Source organism: Phyllostomus hastatus, unplaced genomic scaffold (assembly GCF_019186645.2).
Source record: "Phyllostomus hastatus isolate PE091 unplaced genomic scaffold, TTU_PhHast_1.1 phas_contig_16, whole genome shotgun sequence".
Lineage (NCBI taxonomy): Eukaryota > Metazoa > Chordata > Mammalia > Chiroptera > Phyllostomidae > Phyllostomus > Phyllostomus hastatus.
In genome coordinates, this window is record NW_025333643.1 from 26,544,544 (window position 1) to 26,571,726 (window position 27,183).

Consider the following 27,183-nt stretch of genomic DNA (forward strand, 5'->3'; position numbering starts at 1 on the left):
CTATTCATTTGTTAAATGGCAATGATAACAGTTATATGGAGATTGAATAAAATCAGAGATGGATGTCTTAAATAATGTCATAGAAAGCACTCAGACAAACAATACACACACACAAACTTTTATGGTCAGGTTGGGTGAAGAATAGTGTCTGAACAAGCTGGGGTTCTGATAAAAAGGGCAAAAAAAGGGGGCTGACAGAGGGAGAAATGGATGGAAGGATGGAAAAGCAATCCTGAGAGATGATCAAGAGAGAATGGTGATGTTATTCAAGGGCAGACAGTGGAAGAGGAGGTGGTCTGGGGGCTGGGATGCTGATGAGTTTAGCTTTGGAAATACTAAATTTGAGAGAGAGGGAGATATTCACAAGGGGTGGGTAGACCAGAGCTTTAAGACTTAGATGTTCCGTTTCTTTTAATGGAAAAAGCCACATTGCCCTTAGGAAAGTATTTGGGGAGAGCTTCTGGCCCATGTTTAAAGTTCAAAGTAAACTCAGTGAAGTTCTAAAAGCCAAAAGCTGCAGTCACCTACATATGAACAACAATACCATGGAATTTAGATTTGTCCCCTAGGTAGTCTTGCTAGAAAGCAAGTTCTTTGGAAGAAAGACCCTGTCCCATAATTCTGCATCCTCAGAGCCAAGATGGTGCTGACGCATTTCAGGCATCCACTAGATGTTACTGGTACAGTTATGCATTTTGTACAATTTTAATTTAGTGGTATCAAGGATAAGTACATTTCACCTTAGCTTTTTCCCTCCTTTAAGGAATTTCCCTTTGCTTGTTCCCACCTGAGAAATATCACTTAAGAAAATAATCACAGATAACCACAATTCTAACTACACAAAGTTGTTCACTACAGCATTTTTAATATTGGCAATAAAATGAGAAACAGTTCATATTTGAAACAACAGGAAAGTGATAAATCGTGTCTGTCAACTTGATGGAATATTAACCTGGAAATTGCAGAAACTATTCTAAGCACTTTGTAAATTTTAATTCATTTAATCCTCATAGCAATCCTACGGGGAATATACTATTATTATAAGTCGCACTTTACAGATGAGGAAACCAAGGCTCGGGAAAGATAAATGGCTCACTCTGGGTCATGTTGCTAGTTCTTTGATTCCCAGTTCCATGCTCCTACTGGTCAGCATTATTTAGATAATTTCAAACCTGTGCCCCCATTTCTTCAGGCTAGCAATCACTCAGGAACCCACTGGGAGCAAAGAGAAGTTAAGCAAACGGATTGGTTTGGGCTTGTCCAGACCAATTTGCTAACCCTGAAGTACTAGGGCTAAATGGTCTGGACTACCACAGGAATGTCCCTTCTAAAATTTCTTCTTCCTCTGAGGAAAGTTTCTGGAATCAACCTTTTTCTTCTGTTCTTTCCCCTGACATGTTATCATGGCTTCTCTAGACCCACATTAGTCCCAAAAGTCTCTTCAGAGGTGGCCCAGAGACTGGACAGGATGATGATAATGATCAGGGCAATAATGATACTATAATAATAATAGCCTAAGTGTATAGAGACACTGCCATGGGCAATGTTTACATACATTTGAAAAAAGATGGGTGCCCTTTTCTGGATGAGGAAGAAAGGCTCAGAGAGACTGGGAGAAAGTGGGGGAGGAAGGACCAGCCATCCACAGACTGCAAAGTATGAGCTTTTGGCCTTGGAGCCCTCATTTGTAAATCAACTTCAGACTCACCCCCTCCCTACATGATGTCATTCCTTGCATATCTGATCTTCCTAGGAAATAAGTTTCCTCCAGGAAAGACAACAGGAAGGACACACCAGATCTTGATGTTAATGACCTAGAAACTATTGATAATTGATCCCCATTTTATCTCCTGACATTTTCTTTTAATTAAGAAAATGGAGTTTATTGATATTTATGATTTCTTCAAACATATTTCCTAACCTAAAACAATTAAAAATAATAATATAGCACAAATGGAGCTAATAAGGGATGTGGTGAGAGGATCATGACATGTTAAGTGCACTCCTCAGTCATTCTACCAAAGTGAATGGGCAGCCAACAAGAGTGCTCCGAGTCTGAAGTGAAGCATTACTCCAGACTGGAAGTTTTCAAACTTGGAAGGCACTGGTTTGTTATCAGTTTGTTAAGGAACACACTATTCAAAGACTTGGCTGTGAATGAGCACTAGCTGATCTGTAAATAATCTATGGGTAAAGTTTACAGGGGTCAAACATTAACAATGTGGGGGTGAGGCATGCACTCTGCCATGTTGAACTGTTTCTACTTCTCCAACTACAACTATCACATTAAACGGATAGAGTAGAGCGAGTGGAGGCTAAATTCAAATGTGAACACTCTGTGACCAGTTATGCAGTTAGAACCAGTAAGAGATTTGGTGGCAATAATACAACTGTTAGGTCAAGTGTATGAAGGGTGAGGCCCCTTCAGGGCAGCTGCAAAGAGAAATCCCCTATTAATCCTTTAACTAAACAGCTGATAGATTTAATCTTTTTGTGTTTATGGTATAACTCTTCAAACACAAGATTATTGTAAGTTAAAAAAAAGTCAGCATAGGATACCAAAGCTTTTTACAGATTTCTTTGTCATGTTAACAGATGATAGAAAAAAGAACTTTGAGAGCTTCTTACTACAATTCGCTGTCATTTTGGATTGAAAAGTTGTAAGAAAGCTTCATTGTCGATTTATTCACAAAAAAGAATGGGTCTCTATTTGAAGAAGGAAGAGATCTCAGTCTCATGCCTTGGGATCTATTTTCTTCTGATTTTATACCCATTGTTATTTAAAATAGCATAAAAAGACTCAGCCCACGTTATTTTGCACAGTAGTATGAGAAAAGAAACCACTTTACCTGGTGTAATCCCCTTTGGCTTCCTGGAATGAAAAACAAAAATAGATGATCGATTTGTATTTATGTTAATTATGCTAAATGAACTTTACTCTTGATTATTTACCCCTCTTAAAGTCCCTGGGTTCTGTTTTGTTTTGAATAATGTACCAAGGAACACTTTCTCTATGACCATGGGGAAGAATGTGGTGTCCATAAGGAAACACTAGTAGTCATGAGCTAGTTCTTATTCTTAACATTAGAAACAAATATATCTTTAGAAGCATAGAGGATTATTTCTCCTTTTATGCTTCTAAGGCCACATGATAAATGCTTGTCTATTGGAATGGCATACTTTTTAGTTTGGGAGCAGACTTTTTAGACCATGATCCAGGTAAATCAACACATGCTATTTGTTTACTCCTTTCAAACCAGCATGGGGCACACTTGGTTTTTTAGTTATCAGTGCTTTTAGGAATTACAGGGCTCTCTTGGGGTGGGGAACACACAATACAGTGTACACATGGTGTGTTGTGGAATCGAGCACCTCAAACCTGTATAATTTTGTTAACCAGTGACACCCCATAAATTCAATAAAAAGGGAGAAAAAAGAATTAAAGGGTCCTTTATCTCAGCCTCAAGAAAATGTCAACAAAAGTTGCTAAATTTACATTACAATTGCAGCCACCGTAACAACTGCGGCCTGTCCGGTAACCCAGAGCTCCTTTGCAGGAACATGGTCTTAACTCTTCCTTCAGAGCAATCCAAAATCCATTTTCCTTTGATATACACAATCTCATGCTGTAGCTCATGCAAACTATGCTAAAACAGAACACGGTTGCTCCCATTTTTCATTGGCAAACAAGCAGCTGGCTTAGAAATCCATCAGCAACTGGCCCCTGCAGAAGTTTCATAGTTGCAGGCAGTTCACAAAAGCAACAAATGAAAAAGAGCAGCTGGTCAGTTCTTACCTGTAAAACCAGCCCCGCTAACTTGAAGACGGTTTCACTGTCTACTTCAATTTGCCCCTGTTGGTGGGAAAGGAAAGCATCAGTGCACTCAGGCCGCCCCTGGTTGTAGCAAATGGCTGTGGAGTTGGGGAAGCTGTCACAGCTTGGCACCTCAGTGTGGGATCAAATGCAGATCATACCATTGAGAGAAAAGGGAGGGGGGAGTGCAGAGCCTCCTCCAGGGTTAAGAGGAAGCCACATTGTGTGTTTGTGAGTGTGTGTGTGTGTTAGTTAGCTGTGTGAGTTTGTTTACAGAGCACTTCTAAAAGGAACATGAATGACTTTGAGGCTGAAAATTCAGCCTTCTAAATGAATAATTTATATCTCTACAAGTTTATTTTTAAACTATAATATTTTTTAAAAATCAGTTTAGTGCTTTCCTGAGATTTTTTCTCTGTGTCATAGCATGCTTATTTTGGTATACACACAATGCAAACATTATTAAAAGTATAAATTCATTCCTGTGACAATGACACATTGTTGAACTAATATTTGTAGCATTATATATAAAATATAAAATCTTAAGCAGTTATAGCAAATACTTCAAAGACTAAACTTCTGTTGCTTTATATTGACATTTGATGAGCTTTAATTTATCATTTTTTCATTATTTTATTTTTTTCCATCCTTTAAGATCTCAAATTAAAATAGGAGTTCTGGGCCTTAGTTAACAAAAATGCTCTTTCAGTAGCCGGATTGGGATTTATAAGTGTGTGTGGAAGGGGTATTGGATCTAACCACAACCTTCAAATGCACCTTCATTTATCTTATTAAATATGGTGATATATATAAATACTGTCTCTGCATTCTGTAATATAATGCAACAATATGTGGTTTAGAAGGATCTCTATTTTAAAAAAATATTGGTGATATTCTAGCTTGTAAGCGTACACAAACACAGAAACAATTCCACATCCCTTACCCCTTTCCCAGATCCTGTATAAATCAGCACTCAAAGGTGCATAGGGTTTAATGATGCGGAACTCTTGGGCCTGGAAATTGCCCTGACCTCTGCCCTTTTCCCTTCTACCTGAGAATCTAGGCTGGAGGGTTTTCCAGTTATACCAAGTACATCAATGAGGAGCAATTAACTACTTAATTGCTCCAGAGTAAATGCACACTCAGTGGATTTACAGAAGCAGTTAGCTCTGTGAGGTTTTCTGGAAGGATTATGCTTTTCTCTCAGGTTTCTGAGTGATTTCACTGGGGTTTTCAAAAAGAAAACAAAAGTCAAATAATGAAATAAACAAACCAAACACCAAGGGCATTACAATGTCAGCAAAGATAATTATCCATGTTTCTCTTGCATTACAAAATGAACACAAATTAACTTTATTCACCAACACCTAAGTGTCCCTTCTGAAACTGGAGGCAGTGAATCTGCTTCAAAAGTTTTCTGCTTCACAAGCTGAGAGGCCTATAGCCTTGGAATTTAAAGCTTGCCTATAATCTCTAGAAACAGAGAAACTATACAAAAAGAAGCTAGGTTGATGGTAGGAATCAATTGCCCTCTGTCTTTCAGGCAAGAGACTGGTTTTCTAATCTGGCGAAAGATGATGGAAACAGTTAACTCAACAGGTGAGGTGGGTGTTGATTAAGATTAAATTTTAGAAAGGTTAAAGTCCTTTCACTCAAAGTAAAAAACAAACAACAAAGAAACTAACAAAAATGCGTGTACAGTGAGAGGGGAAGAGGAGGGGGAATTCTAAAGCATCTTTGAATTTGAAATTAGGCTCAAATTCAAAATGAAAGTTGTATTTGTCTTAAAATCTTAGAGAAGAGAAAAAGTGGATTATTTGGGGCATTAAAATAACTAAAGCTGAATAAAATATATTGAAAATATTTGTCCACCCCTAAAGACCCCTTTTGGTCATCAGAACCTTAGGTGAGTCATCCAAACAATACTTTTTAAAATATTTTATTTATTTTTAGATAAATAGAATCTTTAGATATTTTCAGAGAGAGGGGAAGAGAGAGAAAGAGAGGGAGAGAAACATTGATTGGTTGCCTCTCACTCCAGCCAGGGGTTGACCCGCAACCCAGACATGTGCCCTTTGCTCTGTGGATGATGCTCAACCAACTGAGCCATGCTGCCCAAGGCCAAACAATACTCCAGATACCAACTTTTCAATTTAGTAAATGGAAGTTCAGCAGATAAAAAGATCTCAGACAGATACTGTTAAGGATGCTGTCAAATAATTCTCTACTTTAGAAGGGCCATTAAATATTAAAAGTGATTAGATGTGGAGCTGGAGCATGGAAGTAGCAGGCTGAGACAGCTCCAGCAGAGTGGGAAGACAGACGTGCAACTTACTTGTAGACTTTCTTACCCACATGAGGGGCCCTGACACAATCCTGGTGGAGGAGGGTTGTGGTGGGGTGGCAGGGGTGGGCCCTATTAAAATCCAGGGGTGGAAAGAAAGCATAATTTGGCAGTGCCCCACATTCTTTTATATACCTCAGCCCCTACCTCACCCTTGGGCTAACCTCTATTCTGGAAATTCAAGGCAACCTATTTTGAGTTCTGATACTCATGTCAAGGTTAATTGACTTTTGTATGGAATTCACCAAACCATGGATAAACCAGGAATAATACTATTTGCCTGATTCTTAGCAATTCCACATGGTGAAATTTAATTAAGACTTACACTGAACTCTAGAATTTCATGCCTGGAGTGTAAAAGTTCTTTAGAAACTCCAGTCTGGCCTAGGATAGAACATTTTTTTTACTCACAACCATGGCAACAGAGGTAACCTTATAGGTACTTGGGAAGCTAACACTTGAGAAACAGATCTTCTTAAAGAGAGAGGTAATTGGATCCTTCAGTGGGTTTATAAGACTGTCAAGGATAAACAAAGAGAAGCAGAGAAGTCAGTCAGATGATGTGGCTGAATGCCCAGAGGTAATATAAAACAGTATTAGGTCCTGGTGCTGCACTCTCATGGTTAATCTAACTGGATTGTGGATTCAATCAGTGGGTCACTGGGTTCAGGCTCCACATTGGACACCTTATTTTTTTCCCTGGCTTGTTGGCTCATTGATGGAGATATCATGCTAATGAGGTGAACTCTAGGTTTTTGCTTCCCAAGTAGGAGAACAAAATACAAGATAGTTTTAGAATGTGAGAGTAAATTCAGTGGAACTATGATTCCTCTTATTTTACAGATGATGACACTCCACAAGGACACGATCCTCAGTGCATTGTCCAATCCCATAGCAGTTATTACTCTAGACTCCCCGCAGTGCCCTTCCCACTCTGTCAAGCACTAGCTAACTTTCTATGAGTGTAATGCAAATATCTCACCAGAAATCTCCCAAAGATTTACTGGAATTAGGTACATTGGAAAAAAGACTCCAAATGCCCCTCCACTGTTGGTGGGACAGTATGTCATCATCAAACACATACACTCATAAATGAATGGGAAAATCATTTCTGAACACTAATTCTGCTTCTCCTGTATTGATGTTGTTGTCCATGGAAACTATTCTGCACTATAGCAATAGGCATTAATAACTTGGTCACAAATACTTAGAATTTAGAATGACTTGACAAACTGTTGGGAGATGTCAGTTTGCATACAAATCTATTAACAATTACTTATCTATTTTAGGGTTAAATCTACAAAAAAACTAACTTGTAGAACACTGACAAATAAATGTAGAAGAAATGAAAGAGACAGAAAATTACCACTTACAACAATTATAGTACTAATTGATTCAGACAGAGACTTCAATAGATAAAAGCTATTGGGTCAGAGTTAGAGGAGAAACAGGAAAGGATAGTGACATAGTCTCAAAGGATCTCACCTTGGGGAAAATTAATTACAAGGGGGAAAATGATTACTCTTCATGGTGAATTGAAACCTGACAGATACTGCCTCAACCAACGAATGAAATGCCACCAATAATTGCATAGACCAGCATTCTGTGCCTTCTGATAGTATGCAATGAGGACACAACTATATGCAGTGCTGTGCTATAAAAGTAAATGCTTCACAAACAGTAATAGGGGTAGGAGTAGAGAGAAGACCCTGATTTGTAGCATTTGTTGGTATCCATGGTGTAAATCCTTTCATGTTAGCTCATTTTAAGCTACCAATATGATATCACAGAACATGGCATTGGGAAAAAATGTGGGAATTTGCTCTCATAGCTGGTACTAGCTGGGTCTAGCATACCACTGGGTAGTATTCTTGCCAAATATACATCACTAGATCTAATCATGAGGAACCATGGAAAGAAACCAAACCTAGGGCTATTCTATGAAGCTTCTGGCCCATACTCTTTAAAAATGTCAGTGTGATAAATGCCACACACACACGCAAAAGGCTGAAAACTGTTCCAAAGCAAAGGAGACAAGAATCATAACTAAATGCAGTGCACCATCCTGAATCAAGAGAAGTTGTTATAAAGGGCTTTATTGGTACAACTGTATTGTATAATATATTAGGCAATGGTACAGATTCAACATTAAATGTTCTGAATATGACCATTGTAATGTGGTATTTATATAAGGGATGTCCTTGATCCTAAGAAATATTCAGTGAAATATTTAGGGATAAACAGTGTAACTAACTCTGAAGTGGTTCAGGAAAAAAATATCACACTTAGTTGTGGGAGGGAGGGAGAAAGAGAATATGTGCAAATGTGGCAAAATGTTAACAAATGGTGGATTCATTTGATAGACATACTGGCATTTGCAACTCTTCTGTGAGGTTGAAATTATTTCAAAATAAAAAGTTTTTTTTAAAGACATTTTCCTAGAGTGTAAGATATTTATTTGTCTTGAATGCCTAGTACCCCTCTCTTATTCTGAGTAGAATATCCCATTTTTTGGGATAATTGATTCTTTTTCTACTGGCTCTAGTGAAAACACAATCATACTTTTGTGGGAAAGTAATAGATACTGGGACCAGTATCTATTACATACCCAGCAATTTTTTAAATTAGAACTAAGGAAGAAAGCTCTCTCTCTCTCTGTCTCTCTTTCTCTCTCTGGGAACAAATTTGGGGAAGATGTGAACCAAAGAGAATCAATGTCTGCAGATGGAGAGAAGGGGGTTTCTTGACATTGGTAGTCAATGGTATTTACTGCTGAGCTGGACCAGTCTTCAGAATCTGGTTAAAATGCCAAAATTGGCAAGAAGGATGCCTTAGACATTGTTTAGCTGCTCTCACTTTGGTTTACCACTAGATCTGTAAACAATGCCAAGGGCAGATATGATAAGAACACAAATGAGTCAGTCAGTGGGTGTAGCTCCATGGAGCCTCTTTAATTCCTTCTCTGTGGATCCTTCTATATGGAGGAGGAATCTTCCAGGCCAGAGAGGCTCAGATCTGAGCTGACTAGTTTTCAGACAGTTACGCTGGTGGAAGAACCACATCAACACCTAATACCTACCTACTGTCCAACAAGGCAATACTTGCTAGGCCAAAGAAACATTCTTCCCTGTGCTAGTTCCTATTTTCTAGGTGTTATCATGCCCCTGGAAGGCCAGGCCATAATTACATCTGTATTCCCCTCTTCCTAATGTGTAAATGAACCAGTACTTTCTACTTTTTGTCCAAGTTAGTTGATACATTGTTCATTTTTCTAAATCAGGGTTTGGTAACCTTGGTACAATTAACTTTTTGAGTGAGATCATTCTTTATTGCGGGACTCTCCTGTGCGTTGTAATGTATTAAGCAGCATCCTAGGCTTTCACTCACTAGATTCTAGCAGCAGCTTTCCCTGAGCTGTGTCTACCAAAAATGTTCCCAGGCATTTCCAAATTACCCATGGAAAGCAAAATTGATTCATTTAATTCTCTAAGTTTTATTCTCAGTTTAAGCTAGCATCATCAGAAACCTACAAAACTGAATCACATAGTTGTTCCAGGTAAAATTGTTTTTGGAACCATGTTTTGGCGTTACTCCACTGACTTCTGTAGAATCGGTATAAGACACAATCCTCAGAAACTCATTATTTTAATAACTCCAGGTATGTTGAGGACATAGTCCATTCCATCATCTAATATTTCTTCCTCTGCTCCCTGGGAGAAGTTTCTGATTCTTAGGACTAGCATCAGCTGTGTTCCTTCAAGCAGCTGCTCTGTCTGGACCTTAATGACCACTGTGAGTTATGACAGTGATCATAAGCCCTTCTCTGTTTTGCTCTTAAGAGAACTTGAATTTCACATTTGTGGGCTCAATGCTTTATACTAAACACGATAAATGTTTTATACTAACCTTAACCCTGACAGCATCTAATTATTTCTACCTTTATTTTCTCACAGATAACTTTGATGTCATCTCTTACTTTGTTTTTCTTCTTTGTTGAGGTACATGCAATAAAATGCACAAATCTTAGTGTACAGCTCAATGAATTTTGACATGTATACATTAGCACGTATATAGTCACATAGCCATCACCCAGGTCAAGATATCAAACATTTTCTCTAACTTTTTATCTGAGGGAAATGTATATATTCTTATAAACCACATCCAAATCAATAAAATTATTTTTGCTAATTAGAAAAGTATAAAACAATACTGCAAAATTGTTTGAATTTGCAATTCTTTATTTACTAACCAGTTTGAGTACATATTTGCCTTACAATTGCATATTACTTGCTATTGCTTGTTTATGAAATGACCCTTTGTTCACTTACCTGTTTGAGAGCTTAGATGTAATTTGAGCTACAAATATTAACAGTTCTTCTATTGGGAACAAATTGTGTCTTTCAGTCTGTTCTCCTTTGATGTTTCTCCTCCTTCTTGCCTCCTCCTGATTTGTGAATTCAGATTGGACTGGGGCCTATTTCTCCTACTGGAAGAATCTGTGGGGCCTCAAGCAGGTTATTTTTTCTGAAACCCAGTACCTCATCTGCAAAGTGGGGAATGCTGAATTTATTGAGTTGTTAGGGCATTACGGGAAGTACATATACAAAGCATTTATCATATAGTCCAGCATTCAAAGACTCTGCACAAATGTTTGCCATGCTGCTTCTTATATTCCTAAATACCATTATATCTATGGTTATCTACTTCATTCTGGTACACTGGTCAATGTTTGTGTAGTTACATAACATTTAATCACTGTTATTATAATATGTCTCAATATTTGATAGGATAAATGTTTTAATTTTATGTAATCTTTGATAGGCTCTTTCACCTATGTTTAAAAGAAGTTTTAAGATACTCTTGTCAAGTTTGTTAAAAGGTATAATAACATATCTTCTTCTGGGATCATAATATGTCTCTATTGAAATTGATTTATAGTGATCAGAAAGCTTTAGGATATACCATAAAGGTCACATAATCCAGTGTTAGGGTTAACACCATATTTTGCCATGTATAATGCTCACTTTTTGCCCAAATTTTTGAGGGAAAAATAAGGATGTGCATTACACATGGGTAGTACACGAAATAGCTTGTATCTGCTCTTATGTTTTGTAATTATTTGTTATATAAAATTTCTTGTACCAGAATATGTTTAAAAATACATGCTAAAATTCCTTTATAATACAAGAAACAAATATCTAAATGTAAATAAACAGAAATTGAATTAAAAACTAAAACAAAAGATTTTTTTCTTGAAAGTCTGGGCTGAAAACGTGGGTGTGCATTATACATGGCAAATATGGTATTTTATGTTTTCCAGTATAAACGAGCTACTTTTTTCATTCTACTTTTTATCTGGTAATCATTATGTAGGATTATTATTTTATTGTACTTATATAACTTATATTCAATTTCTGCATCAAAGCCAATAATGCCAATAAGTTTTAGCTAATTTATTTTCATTTTGTAGGCACAAAGTAGAGTCATCTCCCAATAATATTTTGGTACAGTTCTTTGCAATGTAGGATGGTGTATTTGATTGCATTGTATGAAATAGACATTTTACTTAGTATATTAGAACTGATTTCTCTCCTACTAACATAGTGGACTGTAAGTTAGTTCTGGACCAACTTCTGGGCAGGGTCTACTAAAGCTTAATATGCATACCCCTTTCCTAACAGAATGCTTGTATAAGTCCACTAAATGATGGGCACAAGGATCTTCATGGCAGTGCTATTTCTAACAACCACATACTGCAAGCCACCTAAATGGCCATCAGTGGGCAAATTGACAGTGGCACATTCATACTATGAACTATTAGTCAGCAGTGAAAATGAGCAAGCTGGCCACAACTACACATAACATGGATGAATTTCAAAAACATAATTTGAACAAAAGAAACCAAACATTAAAGAGTATATGCTGTATGACTCCAGGTGTATAAAATACAAATTCAGCCAAAACTAATAAGTGCTGTTAAAAATCATGGTAGTGGGGGATTAATGATTGGAAAAGAACATGTGGGGGGCTTCTCAGTGGTTGGTAACATTCTGCTTTGTTGATATTGATGCTAGTGATGTGGTGCTCTCAATTTGCAATGTTCATGGAGCTGCACTCTTCTGTATGTGTATTATACTTCAATATACAGTTTAGAAACGAACAAACAGAACCCCTGATCTTCACTGTAGCCCCGTCATCTTATGTAATGGCAATTCTATCCTTAGTTGCTTAGGTCCAAGACCTCCATGGCACAAAGCTGGGCAGTGAGCAATCTGTGCACTGCATTTGGGGACTCTGCTTGTACCTTTGAGTACATTATACACCTTATTTATTTTCTTTATCATCTTTTTCCCTATGTGCCATTGCTCCTGCCTGGTAGGTAAGATCTTTAAAAGCATAGCTTTTTAGCTGTTTTGGCCCTAGCTATCTCTTCAGGACCTAGAACATTGTCTGACACACAGCACGTGCTCAATATATTTATAGAATATCAACTAAAAGAGTAGTAAGGTAAAAAGTTGTTGGGAGTATTTTTATCAGTCTTTTTTTTAGGGGAATGCTTCTTGTGTTTTTGATTCGCTATGCAGTAGATTTGACTTGGTTCTTAACTCAGAGTAAAGAATCCCAATTTTCTGAACTGTTAGAACATAGCCCAGGCTTCCTCAGTGACAGCGGGGAGACCTGTAAGCATAGTACCTGGGTGGCCAGGAGTAGACATGTAAACTCAAAATGCTAAGCACAAGGAGGTGCTAGATGTCAAAAAGTCCTCCACTTTCCTGGCTTCACTTTCTTAAAATGCAAAAGAAAAATAATAATATTTGTCTCACAAGTTCATGGAGTTTGGAGGGCAAAAAGGAAAAACAGATATAAAGGTGCTTTGAAAAAAAGTAAAAGTACAAGCATTGTACAGGCATTTTTATGGGTGTGTATCACAGTTTCAAAGACATGAGCAGTATGGCCGCCATCTGGGTAGACTGCTTCTCAGAAACTTGATCACAATGAAGATAGGAGCAAAGAAAAGAGAGAGAAACTTGTAGCATGTGAATTAGTGTTTGGTTGTGGGAGGATAATACAAATAAACATGTGGATATGGAAATGAGGAAAGAGAGAAAACTAACTAGACCATACTTTTGAGGATCAGTCCAGCTACAGTTTGTGTAGTGCATTTTACTTTTAGGTGGACAGGTGACACGTATTTTTGTTCTTGGGATGAAGTTCCAACTAGTTTAAATAGAAACCAGATCTTGGTTTCTAGCTCCCATTCTCCATTAAAAGGAAAAACGGCTGATTCCAAGGCCATGGCAGAATGACAGAATGGATTACAATGCATTGAATACAAAGGAAGCCACGAGTCCATCCTGATATTAAAAAAAGTATTTTTCAAAGGTTGAGATGGAGAAAAAGGGAAAGTTATGCTTTACAAGTGAATGCTAAGAAATTATGACGGTGGTAGAATTAGAGACTTACCATTTCCAATCACCACAGTGCTAACTGACTTGGCAAAGTCCCTACTGGAGGCCAAGACCACTAGGACAAAGACTTGGAAAGTACCTTAGCCAAATAGCTTCCAAGCATCATTTCCAGACAAGCAATTAATCACCTAAGGGAAATATGAAGGGAAAACTGGCAGATATCACCTTAACCAAAATCAGGGCTTACTGACATTGCAAGCCTCTTTTTGAGACACATTGAGAACACAAGATTATGTATGTAATGTTCCTGCCACAAGGAAATCATATTAGACTAGAGGATCTCAGACTTCAGTGTGTGGCAGAATTATCTGAAGAGCTAATAATGAACAGAGAGAGAGAGAAAGAGAGGCCAGGCTCATTAAAGTAGGATAGGATGAAATCAGTGTGGTTCTCTGTATTTTCACCAAGTTCCCAGATAATTCGGAGACATGACCAACATAATACTTGTTTGGAACCACTGAATTAAGAAGATCCATCTTTCACAAATTGAACTGAGAAGAGATATCCTAAACTGGCTTAAACTCCCCAAAATACCAGTATAAGAAAAGCCAAAGAAAGACTGGACACCTGTTTCCAATTCTGGAGACTAAAGTGTCACTGAATGCAATGTGTGGTTCTGGACTGGATTCTGGGTTAGAAAAGGAGAAAAGAGCTGTAAAGAACATTACTGGAACAATTAGACAATGAGAAGTATTTGACCAATAACTACACATTGAACAATAAATACATACTAAATACACACAATCTGTGAGATATGGGATTAATGTCATAAAACTCTAAACTCCACAACAGGCAGAGATCTGTTTAGCTCGCCACTTCCCAGCCAGCAGCACCTGTATAGTGCCTAGCACAGAGTGGACATTCAATAAATATTCCAGCAAATAAATCTATACTTCAAAACTAAACCTTTTGATGATCTTTTGCCAAATGAGGCTGAAAAAATCATCAGGACTGAGTCTTTCTCCCCCTAATTCTTATTTTTACTCTCCTCCTGTTTTGAGGTCTTGTGGTTACACTGTATTCCTTTTAAGCCCAGGAAGAATGAGATTGTCACATGGTCAACATCAGAAGACTGGCTCCAACAATCCTTTAACAAACTCTTTTACCAACATATTTTCAAAGTCAGGGAGTGAATATTTATGAGACTGCCTTGAAAATTAGAGGTGTGGCAATCTAAGGACAAATTGTTATGTGATGCAAGAAAGGCAGGGAGCCTAACTAGTTGAGGCTCTGCTAATAAGCATGGAAGTTCAAGGCACCCACATCTGTTAAATCTGGAGGGAGGCTACTGGAGAACAGATGAATAATCATCATTAAACAAAGGTTTAGAACCCACCTCTCAACCTCTTTATTTACCCTTGTTCGTTATAAGATTACATACAGAGTAGACTTTAATTACAGCACTCTAATTGCATAAATGCAGGTTGGCACCAATTTGCAATTACAACTTGAATTTGTAGTAGTGGACTGTTCTGATGGAGAACCAGTCATACATACATTTTTTTAAAAGTATAAGGTGCTTACAAAATAATCAAGGATTATCAGTGGGAAAAAATGATGACTCAGGAGCAAAAAAGTTATGGTCATGAAGTTAAAACTGAGCCTTGAATAAAGAAGCCCTGCTAAAGTCAATATCCTCTCTGGACATTTTGTATGAGTAAGTATGCAATGATAATTTTATTTTCAAGACTATTGTGCATTCCTCTGATTGTGTCTCCCATTTATGATTTTATTTTCCTGAAGGGCATATCACTTTGAAAATGTTTTCACCACCATTCTCCTTTTCTGCTATAATTGTGGCATGTATGCTCAAGTAATTCTATTTATTTTTTAAAAGATTTTATTTATTTATTTTAGACAGTGGGGAAGGGAGGGAGAAAGAGAAGGAAACATCAGTTCATGGTTGCCTCTCTCACGTCTCGTACTGGGGACCTGACCTGCAACCCAGGCATGTGCATTGACTGGGAATCAAACCAATGACCCTTTGGTCCGCAGGCCAGAGCTCAATCCACTGAGCCACACCAGCCAGGGCTCAAGTAATTCTTATAAATTAGAACATATTACTGCAGTTGTTTTTGGAATTTTAGAATAATATTGTCAATAACAACAAAAACCAGGAAACATTCAAATCCTAATCATCTTTTCCTGGAGGTTGGCATAGATTGATTCATTGAATTCCCAGGACAACCCTGTGAAGAGATTGCCTCATTCCATAGGTGAGGAGACTGAAGCTTCAGAAGGTAAAGAAGCTTAAGGACATTCCCTTCTCTTCTCTCTAAAAATAAATAAGTAAAATTAAAGAAAACATGAAAAAAAAGAAACTTAAGGCCAGTCTGTAAGTGGTGGAGCCAGGTGGGACCTCCTCTCTGCAGACCCCACCCCCTTCTTTGAATGGTCTCTCCAAAGAGTGAACAGTCTTGGTTGGTTTGAAATATACTTACTGACTTCACTTTAGCTGAGATAAACTGTACTCAAAATATACATTACATATTTTCCTAGTAAATTTAAAATGGTAATTATCTGTGGTCAACTCAACAGGTTTACCTGAAATATCGATCACCTAATAGATCCACATTACAAAACATTAAATATTAGGCCTACTTAATTATGAAATGAAAGTTCATAATTTCAATGAATTATTCAATGTATTCTTTTTTAAAAATATAAGGATAGCCTTTCAAACCTCCTCCACACTCTTCTTAAGCAGGTGTAACACTGCACAAAGCCAAATTACATCTGTTTCTAGAATGGGTTAAAAAAAGATAACAGATAGATGATAACTGGGTAGGTAAATGGATGGTATGGGTAAATTTGTTTTTGGAAGTTTCTTTGCCATATTCTTTTTGAAATATGTGATTATGTTTTCAAGGATGTCAACCTAAGCATTTTCCAAAGCTGGAAATGTACAAAGAAATTTGACATCTAAAATAAATAGAAAATATCTTAGAGGGTCTTTTTACCTGTTCCTAGATTTAAAAATTTTGTATTTTTAGCTGAATGAACCTGCTACTTCCTACTTCCATCCAAGCATTTATCATACTATCTTTATAACTTTTTTTGAGTCACAATTTAGCCTATTCTTATAGCCCATTTCTGTGCTATTCTTATAAGCCCATTCTTACAGCCTATTCTTATAGCCCATGTCTGTGACGATAGTTTACCAAAAGTACCAATATTGGATTTAAATGTTTTAAGACAATTTATGCTAAGCAGCACCATTATGGAATGCAGGTCTTCCCAGTGGATTTTTAGTAGGTCCTCTCAATGAGTTCAACAAATATTTGAGAGACTGCTGGTGATGGTGATATGTCAGTGAACAAAGAATTCATTCTGTGTAAGCTCACCCAGCTGGTGCCAATGGCAGGGACTTTCCTGGTTCTCCACTCCATGATTTGGCCCTTTTACCTCATGGACATCAGTTTTCTCATTTGAAGACCCAACACCTTCCCTTTCCCACTATAGAGAGGAGGTGGTAAAGGCATTTGACACAGGGCACATGGGAAGTCCCTGAGGGTTAAAATTGGCATGTGTTATAAGCTATTATTATGAAAACTTTGATTCTCACAAATTCTCACAAATGCACAAGGCAGCATATATCTAAAATCTCACAGCTTAAGACACATCATTTCAAAGTTATGAAAACATAGAGGGAAAGCCACATGAAACAGGGAGGTGAGATAGTCATAAAACTTTCAGTAGCCCTTTAAAATATGGTGTCAGATTTCTTTGTTCCTTCTGGTTTGGCTCTTCCTCAAACCAAGTGACTTCACTTGGTAAATATCAATGGTCAGTTGTTATGAGAAGGCATGCTCAGCTCTCCATGGACAGAATTTACAGGCTGTAAAATTCAGTTTCTGATCTTTTAAATTATTTCAGCATATTGAAGTGAGCTTAAGGATTAACACACACACACACATGCTCATACACACACACAATGACATAGGCAAACATTCCCAAACCCCAAATGCTAAAATTGTCAGGTTAGCAGATATACCAAATATTTTAGTTCTTCATAACTACCTAAACTGTTGGTTGTTGAACTAGATGGAATAATTCTGGGATGAGAAGCATGAGTGTAATGCTGACAGTAATGCATTGGTTACAGAGGAATGTGCTTAAAGTTCTCTTAGGTTAAGTTGAGGTGAGAATAATTCCTCTTGCTTAAGGCATTGTAAATAGGGATAGTAATAGTAATAGGGAAAGTACCATGAACATGTACTTTAAAAAAGCCTCTTTGAGAAGAATAGGTGGCTGAACAGTACTAAATTATCAAAATATCTTTCTAGGTTTTAAGACAATGTTTCTTACAAAAAGCAGTCACACTTTGACTATTCAGAAGCACATTATTGACTGTTGTGATGATTCATTTCTTTAAATTTTCTCCCATTCTTGTTTTGCTTATATGATAAGAAGGAAAAAGGAAAGTTGATAGTATTCTGCATAGTCTGGCTGAATGGTTGGGGTGGGAGAATATGTTGGAAGACTTGGCTCACATGATGTTTTAAGATTAACTGGACTCTCTCTATAAGTACTTGCTTCTCCTCAAGGCAATCAAAAGTTGATGACATTTTCTTGGAATTCAAAGAAAAGGTGTCTGAATCTAAAAGCAGAGAAGTATAAGCCCTGGCAGAGTAGCTCAGTTGGTTATAGCATTGTACTGATATGCCAAGGTTGTGGGTTTGATCCCTCATTGGGGCACATACAAGAATCAACCAATGAATGCATAAGTAAGTGGAACAACAAATCAATGTCTCTCTCTCTTTCTCCCCTTCCCCTCTCTGTCTAAAATCAATAAAAAATAAATAAAAGCAGAGAAGTGTGTCTACCAATCTTTGTAGGTCATTTTTACAGTGATTCTCCTAAACGTCTCCAAAAAATGCATAGAGCAAATAAAGCAACATCTTTGCTGAGACTTGTGTGCTTTAAAATCTGATCATGTGGTGTCAAATTGTATTCTAGCATATTAAATATAAAGGTTACAAGTACAATGCCAACTCTGGAATAGAATTTAGGAGTAGTAGCTCTATCATAGGTAGTAAAAACAAAATAAAACTGAAAGCTGAAAAAGTATCATTTTATGATGTTTACTCAGAATTGATTTTCAATTTGGCTTGATATTTCAATAAGCCCATCTTGTAAAATTTAATCAATTTAGTTACTAGTTTAAACTACATTTATATTGCTCACTTGAAAAATATTTACTGAGAGTTTCTAGTGTATGCCAGGCTCTGAGCCAGTGATGGGGACATAAAGATGATTAGCAGCTGCAGCTGACCCTGGTCCCAAGGAGTCAGTCTGGCTATAGGGTGGCATATACATAAACAGTTCAATACAATGGGAAGATAGTTAGAAAAAGTGTTTAAAGGATATTCTGGGGGTTGGAAGAACTTAACTCCCTGTAGGAAAGGGTGGTGGTGCATACAAGGGAAAGAGAGAATTGCTTAGTGGGCAAGGACTCTGGAGCCGAGTTCTGAAGGACGAGTGGAAATTTGCCACAGGGAAATGAAGGGAGAGAGAAGGGAACTCAGTAGAGGAATAAGAACATAAAAAAGAGACAGACATTCAGCAGAGACATAGTATGTTAAAAAGGCACAGAAGCTTGAGCAAGACTGGTATTAATCAGGAAATGCGAGGTTATTTCAGGATGACCACAGGATCATTGTGGGAAAAGGCTAGAGTGATAAACCAGGGCTTGTATGTCCTATTAAGGGGCTTGATATATAACAGTAGTAGTTACAATGGCAAAAATATTAATAGCAAAACAGTCTCTGTGGCAGACACTACTTTATATGCCATGTATATACTAACTCATCCATTGCTGTAGGAACTATTATTATCCCCACTTTACAGTTGATAAAGCTGAGGCTTAAAACGTTAAGTAACACACTCAGGTTGGAGCCAAGGCCATGCTTCTGAAACCAAGCTGCTTGGCTTCAGTCTAAACTCAACAACACTGTCACTGCACCACACAGCTTCTCAAGGGGCAGGGGCAGGCTAAGATGGTAAGTATAGGAGGTATTAAGTCTTGTTGCTTTTATGTTCTATAATGCCTCAATCTTGCTATCCATTTGTTTATTCTTTAATCATTCCCTTGTTTGCTTATTCATCCATTCATCAACCTTTTACCTAACATCTAGGTAAACACATGGAGATTCCAGCATAAAGAAAACCTAGTCCCTACCTTTAATGTGCAAGTTCATATTTAATGAAATAAACATGTGAATTTTCAACATATCTCTGCAATCCTTCCTTATGTTGCATACTGATCTTGTAATATAAGACAATAGGGAATATAGGAAGAAAAATGGACAAGATGAGGTTAAAGCAGACAAAATACATAAGTACATTACTAACAAAATGTAAAATGTAGGCTGCAATTGAAAGCAAATTTTTCTCAAACAAGAAAAATCCACACTCAAAAGAAAGAAACAGGTTAAAATGCAATTAATGCTCTAGTGTTGGCATTATGTGTTAATTCCTTTTTGATTGCACTTTTCTGAATTCTCTAAATTTTCTACAATCACCAAGTATTTTTTTCAATCAGAAAAAAACAATTCTTTCAGTTGTCTTTAAAAGTAGAACTTTCAACTTCCATGTAGCCCTGTCCAGTGAGAAAGATGACAGTTTTTCTAAGGAGATAAAGTGATCAAAACATGTTTTTATTCTCTTCCTACAGCTTTCAAGGGGTCAAGTTTAATGAACACATGGTTATTTTTGTCTTTATTGTTCTACACAGCAAAAAGAAAAAAAGGAACTCCTACCCTTCACGACAGCATGGGTGGAACTGGAGAGCATTATGCTAAGTGAAATAAGCCAGGCAGTGAAAGACAAATACCATATGATCTCACCTACAACTGGAACCTGATCAACAAAACAAATGAGCAAAGCAGAACCAGAGACATGGAAAAAAAGAACAAACTGACAGTGACAAGAGGGGTGGGGGAAGGAGGATAACAAGGGAAAGAAGAAGGGTCAAGTCAAAGAACATATAAAAAGGACCCATGGACAAGGACAATGGGGAGGAGGATGGGGTGGAGGACTGAATGTAGGAGGGGGGTGGATGGTGCAGGGGAAAGTAATGGGGAAAATGGGGACAACTGTAATTGTATAACAATAAAAAATTAAAAAATTAAACTAATTCAAGCTTCTTGTTAAAAAAAACATTGATTTGGAAAAACATTACTTTGAAGAAAAAGCTCTTCCATAAGTATAAAATAATAAGTATTTACACTATGATATACATTTTCCTACAGTTTTTCCTATGACTACATTTTATATACATAAAAGTAAATAATGAAGTTAAAAATAATCACCCAACATTTGCTGTTCTGTAACTTGATTCTTTTTTAAATTTAAAAGTGTAGTTTGGACATGTTTGCATGTCAGCTGAGGAGGGCTAGTCTACTCTTTTAATAATTTCACAGCATCCTATCATATGAATAACTGTAAATTATTTAATCTCTGGTGAAGCATATTTAGGCAGTTTCAGTTTCCCATTATTAGGAATAATAACCTAAGATATTTTATATTTAGTTTTTCATATTTCAGTAAAATCTTGCATGAGATTATTCCTAAAGTTGGTGGAGTGCTGAGTGAAAAGGTATACATAAACTTAATTTTAATGGACATGGCCAAATTGCCTTCCAAAGCCATGTGGGCTTTTAAGAGAGCTTAGGAGTCTCTGTGTCAACACAGTTAAATGTGAATAGCATTAAGATTCTAAGGACATTCTGTGTAGGTGGTATTACTCTAGTGCAGTGTGTGAGAGCATGTTTTGAGATGATAGTGAGAATCTTACCACGTCTGCTAAGGAAAAAGCATGCCTAACAAGGTTTAACCAAGAAATGGGGCAAGAAGGAAGATAAAAATAAGCGTGTTGCTAGTCTTGCAATAATTCTACTTTTTAATAGGATTACTAATGTTTGGCTAATTTGTACTTCTACATTTATTCAAAGAACAACGAGATGAATGCTAATGAGAAAAGAAAAGGGAACACAATGAAATCAATCAAAGCATTATGGAACCATTTTCTCCTACAACTTGATATGGTCTCCCGCTCAGCCTGGGACAGATGAGGTTCTAAGCACCTCAGTGCCCAGACCAACATCTTGATTGACTCTTAAATAGTTTTATTTAATAGACTTAGGTTCTATCTGTGGCCAGCTCTAACCTAGGGTAACACACAGGAGACTTATGGTTATATATTTTTGCTTTATTATGTAATGCTATAGTATATATTTAGAACACCATTTTCAAAAGTGTGGTCAGAATTCTATTAATAAGTATTCTTTGAAAAAAGAATTTCATATGCAGGTAAGTTTGAAAAATATTGGGTTAAAGGTAATTACATGTTTATATGTTGAAGAATTTCTTGTAGCCTTTAATATATCAAAGCATGTGGTAAATCTCCAAGAAAGTACTCTAAAATTTAAAGTTTCTTAAATTCTTTTTGGTATGAAAATAGCTTATGATTATGAGATAGAATCTTGAGCTGTAGATTTAAAGTACAGTATTTGTGTATGTGTGTGATTACAAAATCCTAATTCTGTTTGAGATTTCTTATATTGCAGAGCTAAGAAAATATCCAAAACTTCTTTTTATATTCTTGTAGGAAGGAGTAGCAAGTAACATCAGGACTTCTGGGTATGCTCAGCACCTATAAGTTCCCGGCATCTTTCACAACTATATCTTAGAATGCAACATCAGAGACATATTGCCTCTAAAATAAGCTCAATACACACCCACACACAAATGTACAAATGAAGGAATCTTTAGGACAGGCCACAGCAAGGTACCAGTACTAAATATTGTACTACAGATAATGCATAACTTATCAGAAATCCTGGCCCTTAGGAGGCACTGAAAAATTTTTACTGAATGTACATGAAAACAAATACCATTATTTCTGGAGCTAAACTGCCTGGTGATTACTACACTATTGATGAGCCTTTCACTAATGAGCCAGGCCATCTTATTTACCTTATTTGTGCTTCCAATCCCTCATCTGTTAAAGTAATAATAAATAACAGTATGGGTTGCCATGAGGATTAAATGAGTTAGATAGCACATGAGAAAACCGTTCCTGCACCTTAGTGAGCTTTAGCTGAGGTCAAGCTGCCTTCTTCCCCTACTACTGTGTATGATCTCTACCACAAAGCACTTTTGAACTCCATTTACTTCTCCACAGCGTTTGCTTTCTCATTATACACTACAAAAGAGACAAGGTGGACAATACTATTTTAATTTTCCAAGTGTGTCTTCAAATCACTGATTTAAAAATAAGGGGTGGTAAATGTGGATTGACTACTGAATCACAGATATGGTAAAGAGGCCTCCAAAAATAATAAGTGGGAACAAACCTACAGTTCTGTTTCATGCATTTAGGCTTCTCCAAGTTGACAACAGGTTGTCTAAGGTGGACCTCAGTCCACACGATAAGTGCTTGCTTCCACATTCTTGAGTCAGTTTTGGCATTTCCTCATATCTCCACTTGGCACAGGCACTTGTTTTGCAAAGGCAAGGTGTGCCCCTTTGCATTCTCACCAAAGAAGCCAAACAGGTTCAAGAGCCCTCACTTGAATGACAACTCAGACAACAGCTCTCTCCTGGGGAACACTTGACCCATATGGGCAGTTCCTTACTTTCTGTCAGGTTCTGTTCCAACATGAGTGCTAATGCACCTCTGAAGCATCCTTTTGAATTGGTTTGTCCCCCAGACCAGCCTGTAAAAGTCAATTGGCCCCTGATGCCCATAGACACCTTATTAACACCATGGGCTACGAGTATCAGCATGTACAACAATGTTTGAAATAAAAGAAAGACTGAGTTTGAACTCATGATGCAGTGGACATGCACCTCTCTCCTACCCCCTCAACATGCAGTGGGTACACAGTCCTTATCCCTTGAGAGGCAGTAAGTGCAGTGGTTAAACTCATGAACTCTGGCTGGCATCACACTGCCTGGGATGAAACTTGATTCCTCCATTCATTAGCTATGTACCTTGTGTGTGCTACATAACTTCTGTACCTCAGTATTCCCATGTGTAAAATGGGGGATAATAATATAACTTATCTAACTTATCTAATAGGGTTGGAATGAGAACTGAATGAATGAATTTATACAGTATGTGCCAACCTAGCAAATTATACGTATTCAATACTTGCTAGATGCTATGACCAGTATGCTGTGTAACAATAGCCCCTGAGCTGTAAGTTACTGCGAATACTTTTATTTCCCCAGACCAATGACTGAAAGAAGGCTGAGACAAGTGAGAGGAACTTTAAAGGGCCAGAATCTCCTGATGGTATAACTTGCCAAGGACACTTTACACCTATGAGCTCTGTGACATTAAGCAAACCACTTAACCTTTCTGTGCTTCAGTTCTATTTGTAAAAGGGGATCATAAGTTTACTTCTTTGTGGGCTATGGTGAGGATCAAATAGAGTAAATGCGCAAAACCTGGCACAGTGTTGGCATATAGTAATGTGTAGGAAAACATTGCCTTCCTTCCCACCCCCCCCTCCCTCCCTCCCTTTCTTCCTTCCTTCCTTCCTTCCTTCCTTCCTTCCACCAGTCTCAAAGCTGGAATGAATTTTGTACCTTCCCTTGCTCCCTGGTTTGTAAGGTGAATCCAGCAAACTCCTGGTTTGTAAGGAGTAAGAACGAAAAGGTATCTGTCTAGGGTCTTGTCTCTGGACCTTGATTCATATTTCTCAAAGTGAAATTTAGCATTTTTTTACAAAATTTTGCACTATTTAACATGAAGAAAACCTCATGATTATTCAAATAAAGTGTTCAGAAGAATCACCTGAGAACTCTTTAGAAAAGGCTGATTTCCTGCTCCTTCCTCAGTTCTGACTCTGGTCTAGAGAGAGACAAAGTGGCAAGAATTTGCTTGTTGAAAATGAGTATTGTAAATCTGACAAAAGTAGTCAAAGGTCACACAGTGAGAAATGCTGCCCTAATTTCACTTTGAAAAGGAAAAAATGGCTCAGTGAGGTAAAGTACCTTTCCTAAGATCACATAGATGGTATGGCTAAGAGGTAGCCCTGGCCCAGAGACTTTTCCTTAGAATTACATGTCAGTTTCAAGATCAAAACACAGTGTGATTTTTAATGTATTTTCTTTCACTGCAAATTATTGCAGGCTATGGTGGACAGAAAATAGAAATACCTAATCATCTGAATTACTTTTAAGGACAGGCACACATTAAATCAGTATTATCATAACCACTGCTGAGGTAGGCTTCTGTCTTGTGATGATCACTTTGTAAGCTACATAGGTGTCCAGTCACTGTCTTTTATACCTGCAACTAATGTGATATTGTATGCCAAGTGTACTTCAACAAAAATATTGTGGTTTCTAATTTATCTGTATTGTATATTTTTGATGTTCAATATTCTACAGAGTAAAAAACACCAGTTATTTCTTAAAAAAAAACAGAAAAAAATGAAGAAATTCTCAAAGCATTTTCAGTTGTAAACAGCCTCAACAGTGCTGAAAAGGAAGTAGCCATTCAATAAATAATGCTTGAATAAATATTCTCATATGTACTCATCTTTAGCCATGGTTGAATTTGGCCTATACAAGAAAGCTTCATAATTAGAGTTGACCAGAACTAGTTTCCGAAAGATCACTATTGACTTTCAGCTGATATGTAAAAAGATTAGAGAAAAATCCAGTGGGCTTTTGAATTTTTTAAATACTAGACTGGATGCAAAATTTTCTTCTTTATGGAATCATTCTGTCATTCTTTGGTAGAAACTGTAATTAGGCCCTGGCTGGATTGCTCAGTTGGTTGGATTATGAAAGAGGTTGCGAGGGCGGCTGAAATAAAGGAAAATGTACAGGGCACCAATAGTGATGGGAAGGAAACTGGGACTCAAATCAATGGTGTGGACCAGAAAAAAGAAAGAAATATCCAACCATTCTTATCCAAGAAAAGAATGAAGAAACGAGAATTCAAAAAAATGAGAAGAGGCTTAGGAACCTCCAGGACATCTTTAAATGTTCGAACATCGAATCATAGGGGTGGCCAGAAGGAGAAGAGGAAGAGCAAGAAATTGCAAACTTATTTGAAAACATAATGAAGGAGAACTTCCCCAATCTGGCAAAGGAAATAGACTTCCAGGAAGTTCAGAGAGTTCCAAAGATGCTGGACCCAAGGAGGAACACACTAAGGCATATCATAATTACATTACCCAAAATTAAAATTAAGGAGAGAATCCTAGAAGCAGCAAGAGAATTGGAGACAGTTACCTATGAAGGAGTTCCCATCAGAATGTCAGCTGATTTCTCAAAAGAGACCTTACAGGCAAGAAGGGGCTAGAGAGAATTATTCCAAGTCATGAAAGGCAAGGACCTACATCCCAAATTGATCTATCCAGCTAAGCTTTCATTTAGAATGGAAGGGCACATAAAGTGTTTTCCAGATAAGGTCAAGTTAAAGGAGTTCATCATCACCAAGCCCTTATATAAAATGTTAAAGGGACTTATTTAAGAAAAAGAAGATTAAAAATATGAACAGTAAAAGGACAGCAAACTCACAATTATTAACAACCATGCCTAAAACAAAAACAAAAGCAAACAACTAGAACAAGAACAGAAACACAGAAATGGAGATCACATGGAGGGTTATCAAAAGGGGAGTGGGAGGAGGAGAGAGGGTGAAAAGGTACAGAGAATAAGTAGCATAGATGGTAGGTAGAAAATAGACAGGGGGAGGGTAAGAATAGTATAGGAAATGTAGAAGCCAAAGAACTTGTATGTATGACCCATGGACATGAACTAAAGGTGGGGAATGTTGGTGGGAGGGGGTGAGCAGGGCAGAGGGGAGTGAAGTAGGGAAAATGGGACAACTGTAATAGCATAACCAATGAAATATATATATATTTTAAAAAGGAAATAAATGCCCTGGCTGGCATAGCTCAGTGGATTGAGTGCAGGCTGCGAGCCAAAGCATCGCAGGTTCGATTCCCAGTCAGGGCACATGCCTGGGTTGCAGGCCATGGCCCCCAGCAACCGCACATTGACGTTTCTCTCTCTCTCTTTCTCCCTCCCTTCCCTCTCTAAAAATAAATAAATAAAATCTTTAAAAAAGGAAAAGAAAACCCTTAAATCCGTTCTACTCTTACCAGACCTTTGTAGACTAAAGAAAATGTAAAAAAAAAAAAAAAAGGAAGAAAGAGGTTGCAGTTCCATCCCCAGTCAGGGTGTGTACAGGAGGCAACTGATTGATGTTCCCCTCTCAAATCGATGTCTCTTTCTCTCTCTCTCCTTTCCCATTTGTTTACTTATCAGTCAATCACTGGAGTTTTAAAGGCAACCCAAGTCTCAGAAGAGACTGTAATAATGCCCGTGGTGCTGGGGATATTTTAATTTCCCCATGGAATTAGCAAAAAACTATGCTCTAAATATTTCTGCTTCTAAGATTAAGAACTGGAGTATCGAGAACTGGATTTACACTCTCACCTGAAAAAAAACTAAAAAAGCAGACAATAAATATGAAACAACAATTTTCAAAACACTGAACATCAGGTAATGGAGCACAATGAAAC

The 27,183-nt window shown here is 37.4% G+C and overlaps 1 protein-coding gene across 3 annotated transcripts in view; it reads right to left on the reverse strand.

Moving 5' to 3' along the window:
- The window catches only part of FRMD4B (FERM domain containing 4B), a 449,639-nt gene that overhangs the window by 59,175 nt on the left and 363,281 nt on the right, over nucleotides 1-27,183 (reverse strand). For all 3 annotated transcript variants that reach the window (XM_045832345.1, XM_045832346.1, XM_045832344.1), the window contains exons 6-7: nucleotides 3,797-3,853; nucleotides 2,850-2,872 (exon numbers count right to left, since the gene is read on the reverse strand). In XM_045832345.1, coding sequence (XP_045688301.1) covers nucleotides 2,850-2,872; nucleotides 3,797-3,853 — 80 coding nt within the window. The remainder of the gene's footprint in view (nucleotides 1-2,849; nucleotides 2,873-3,796; nucleotides 3,854-27,183) is intronic.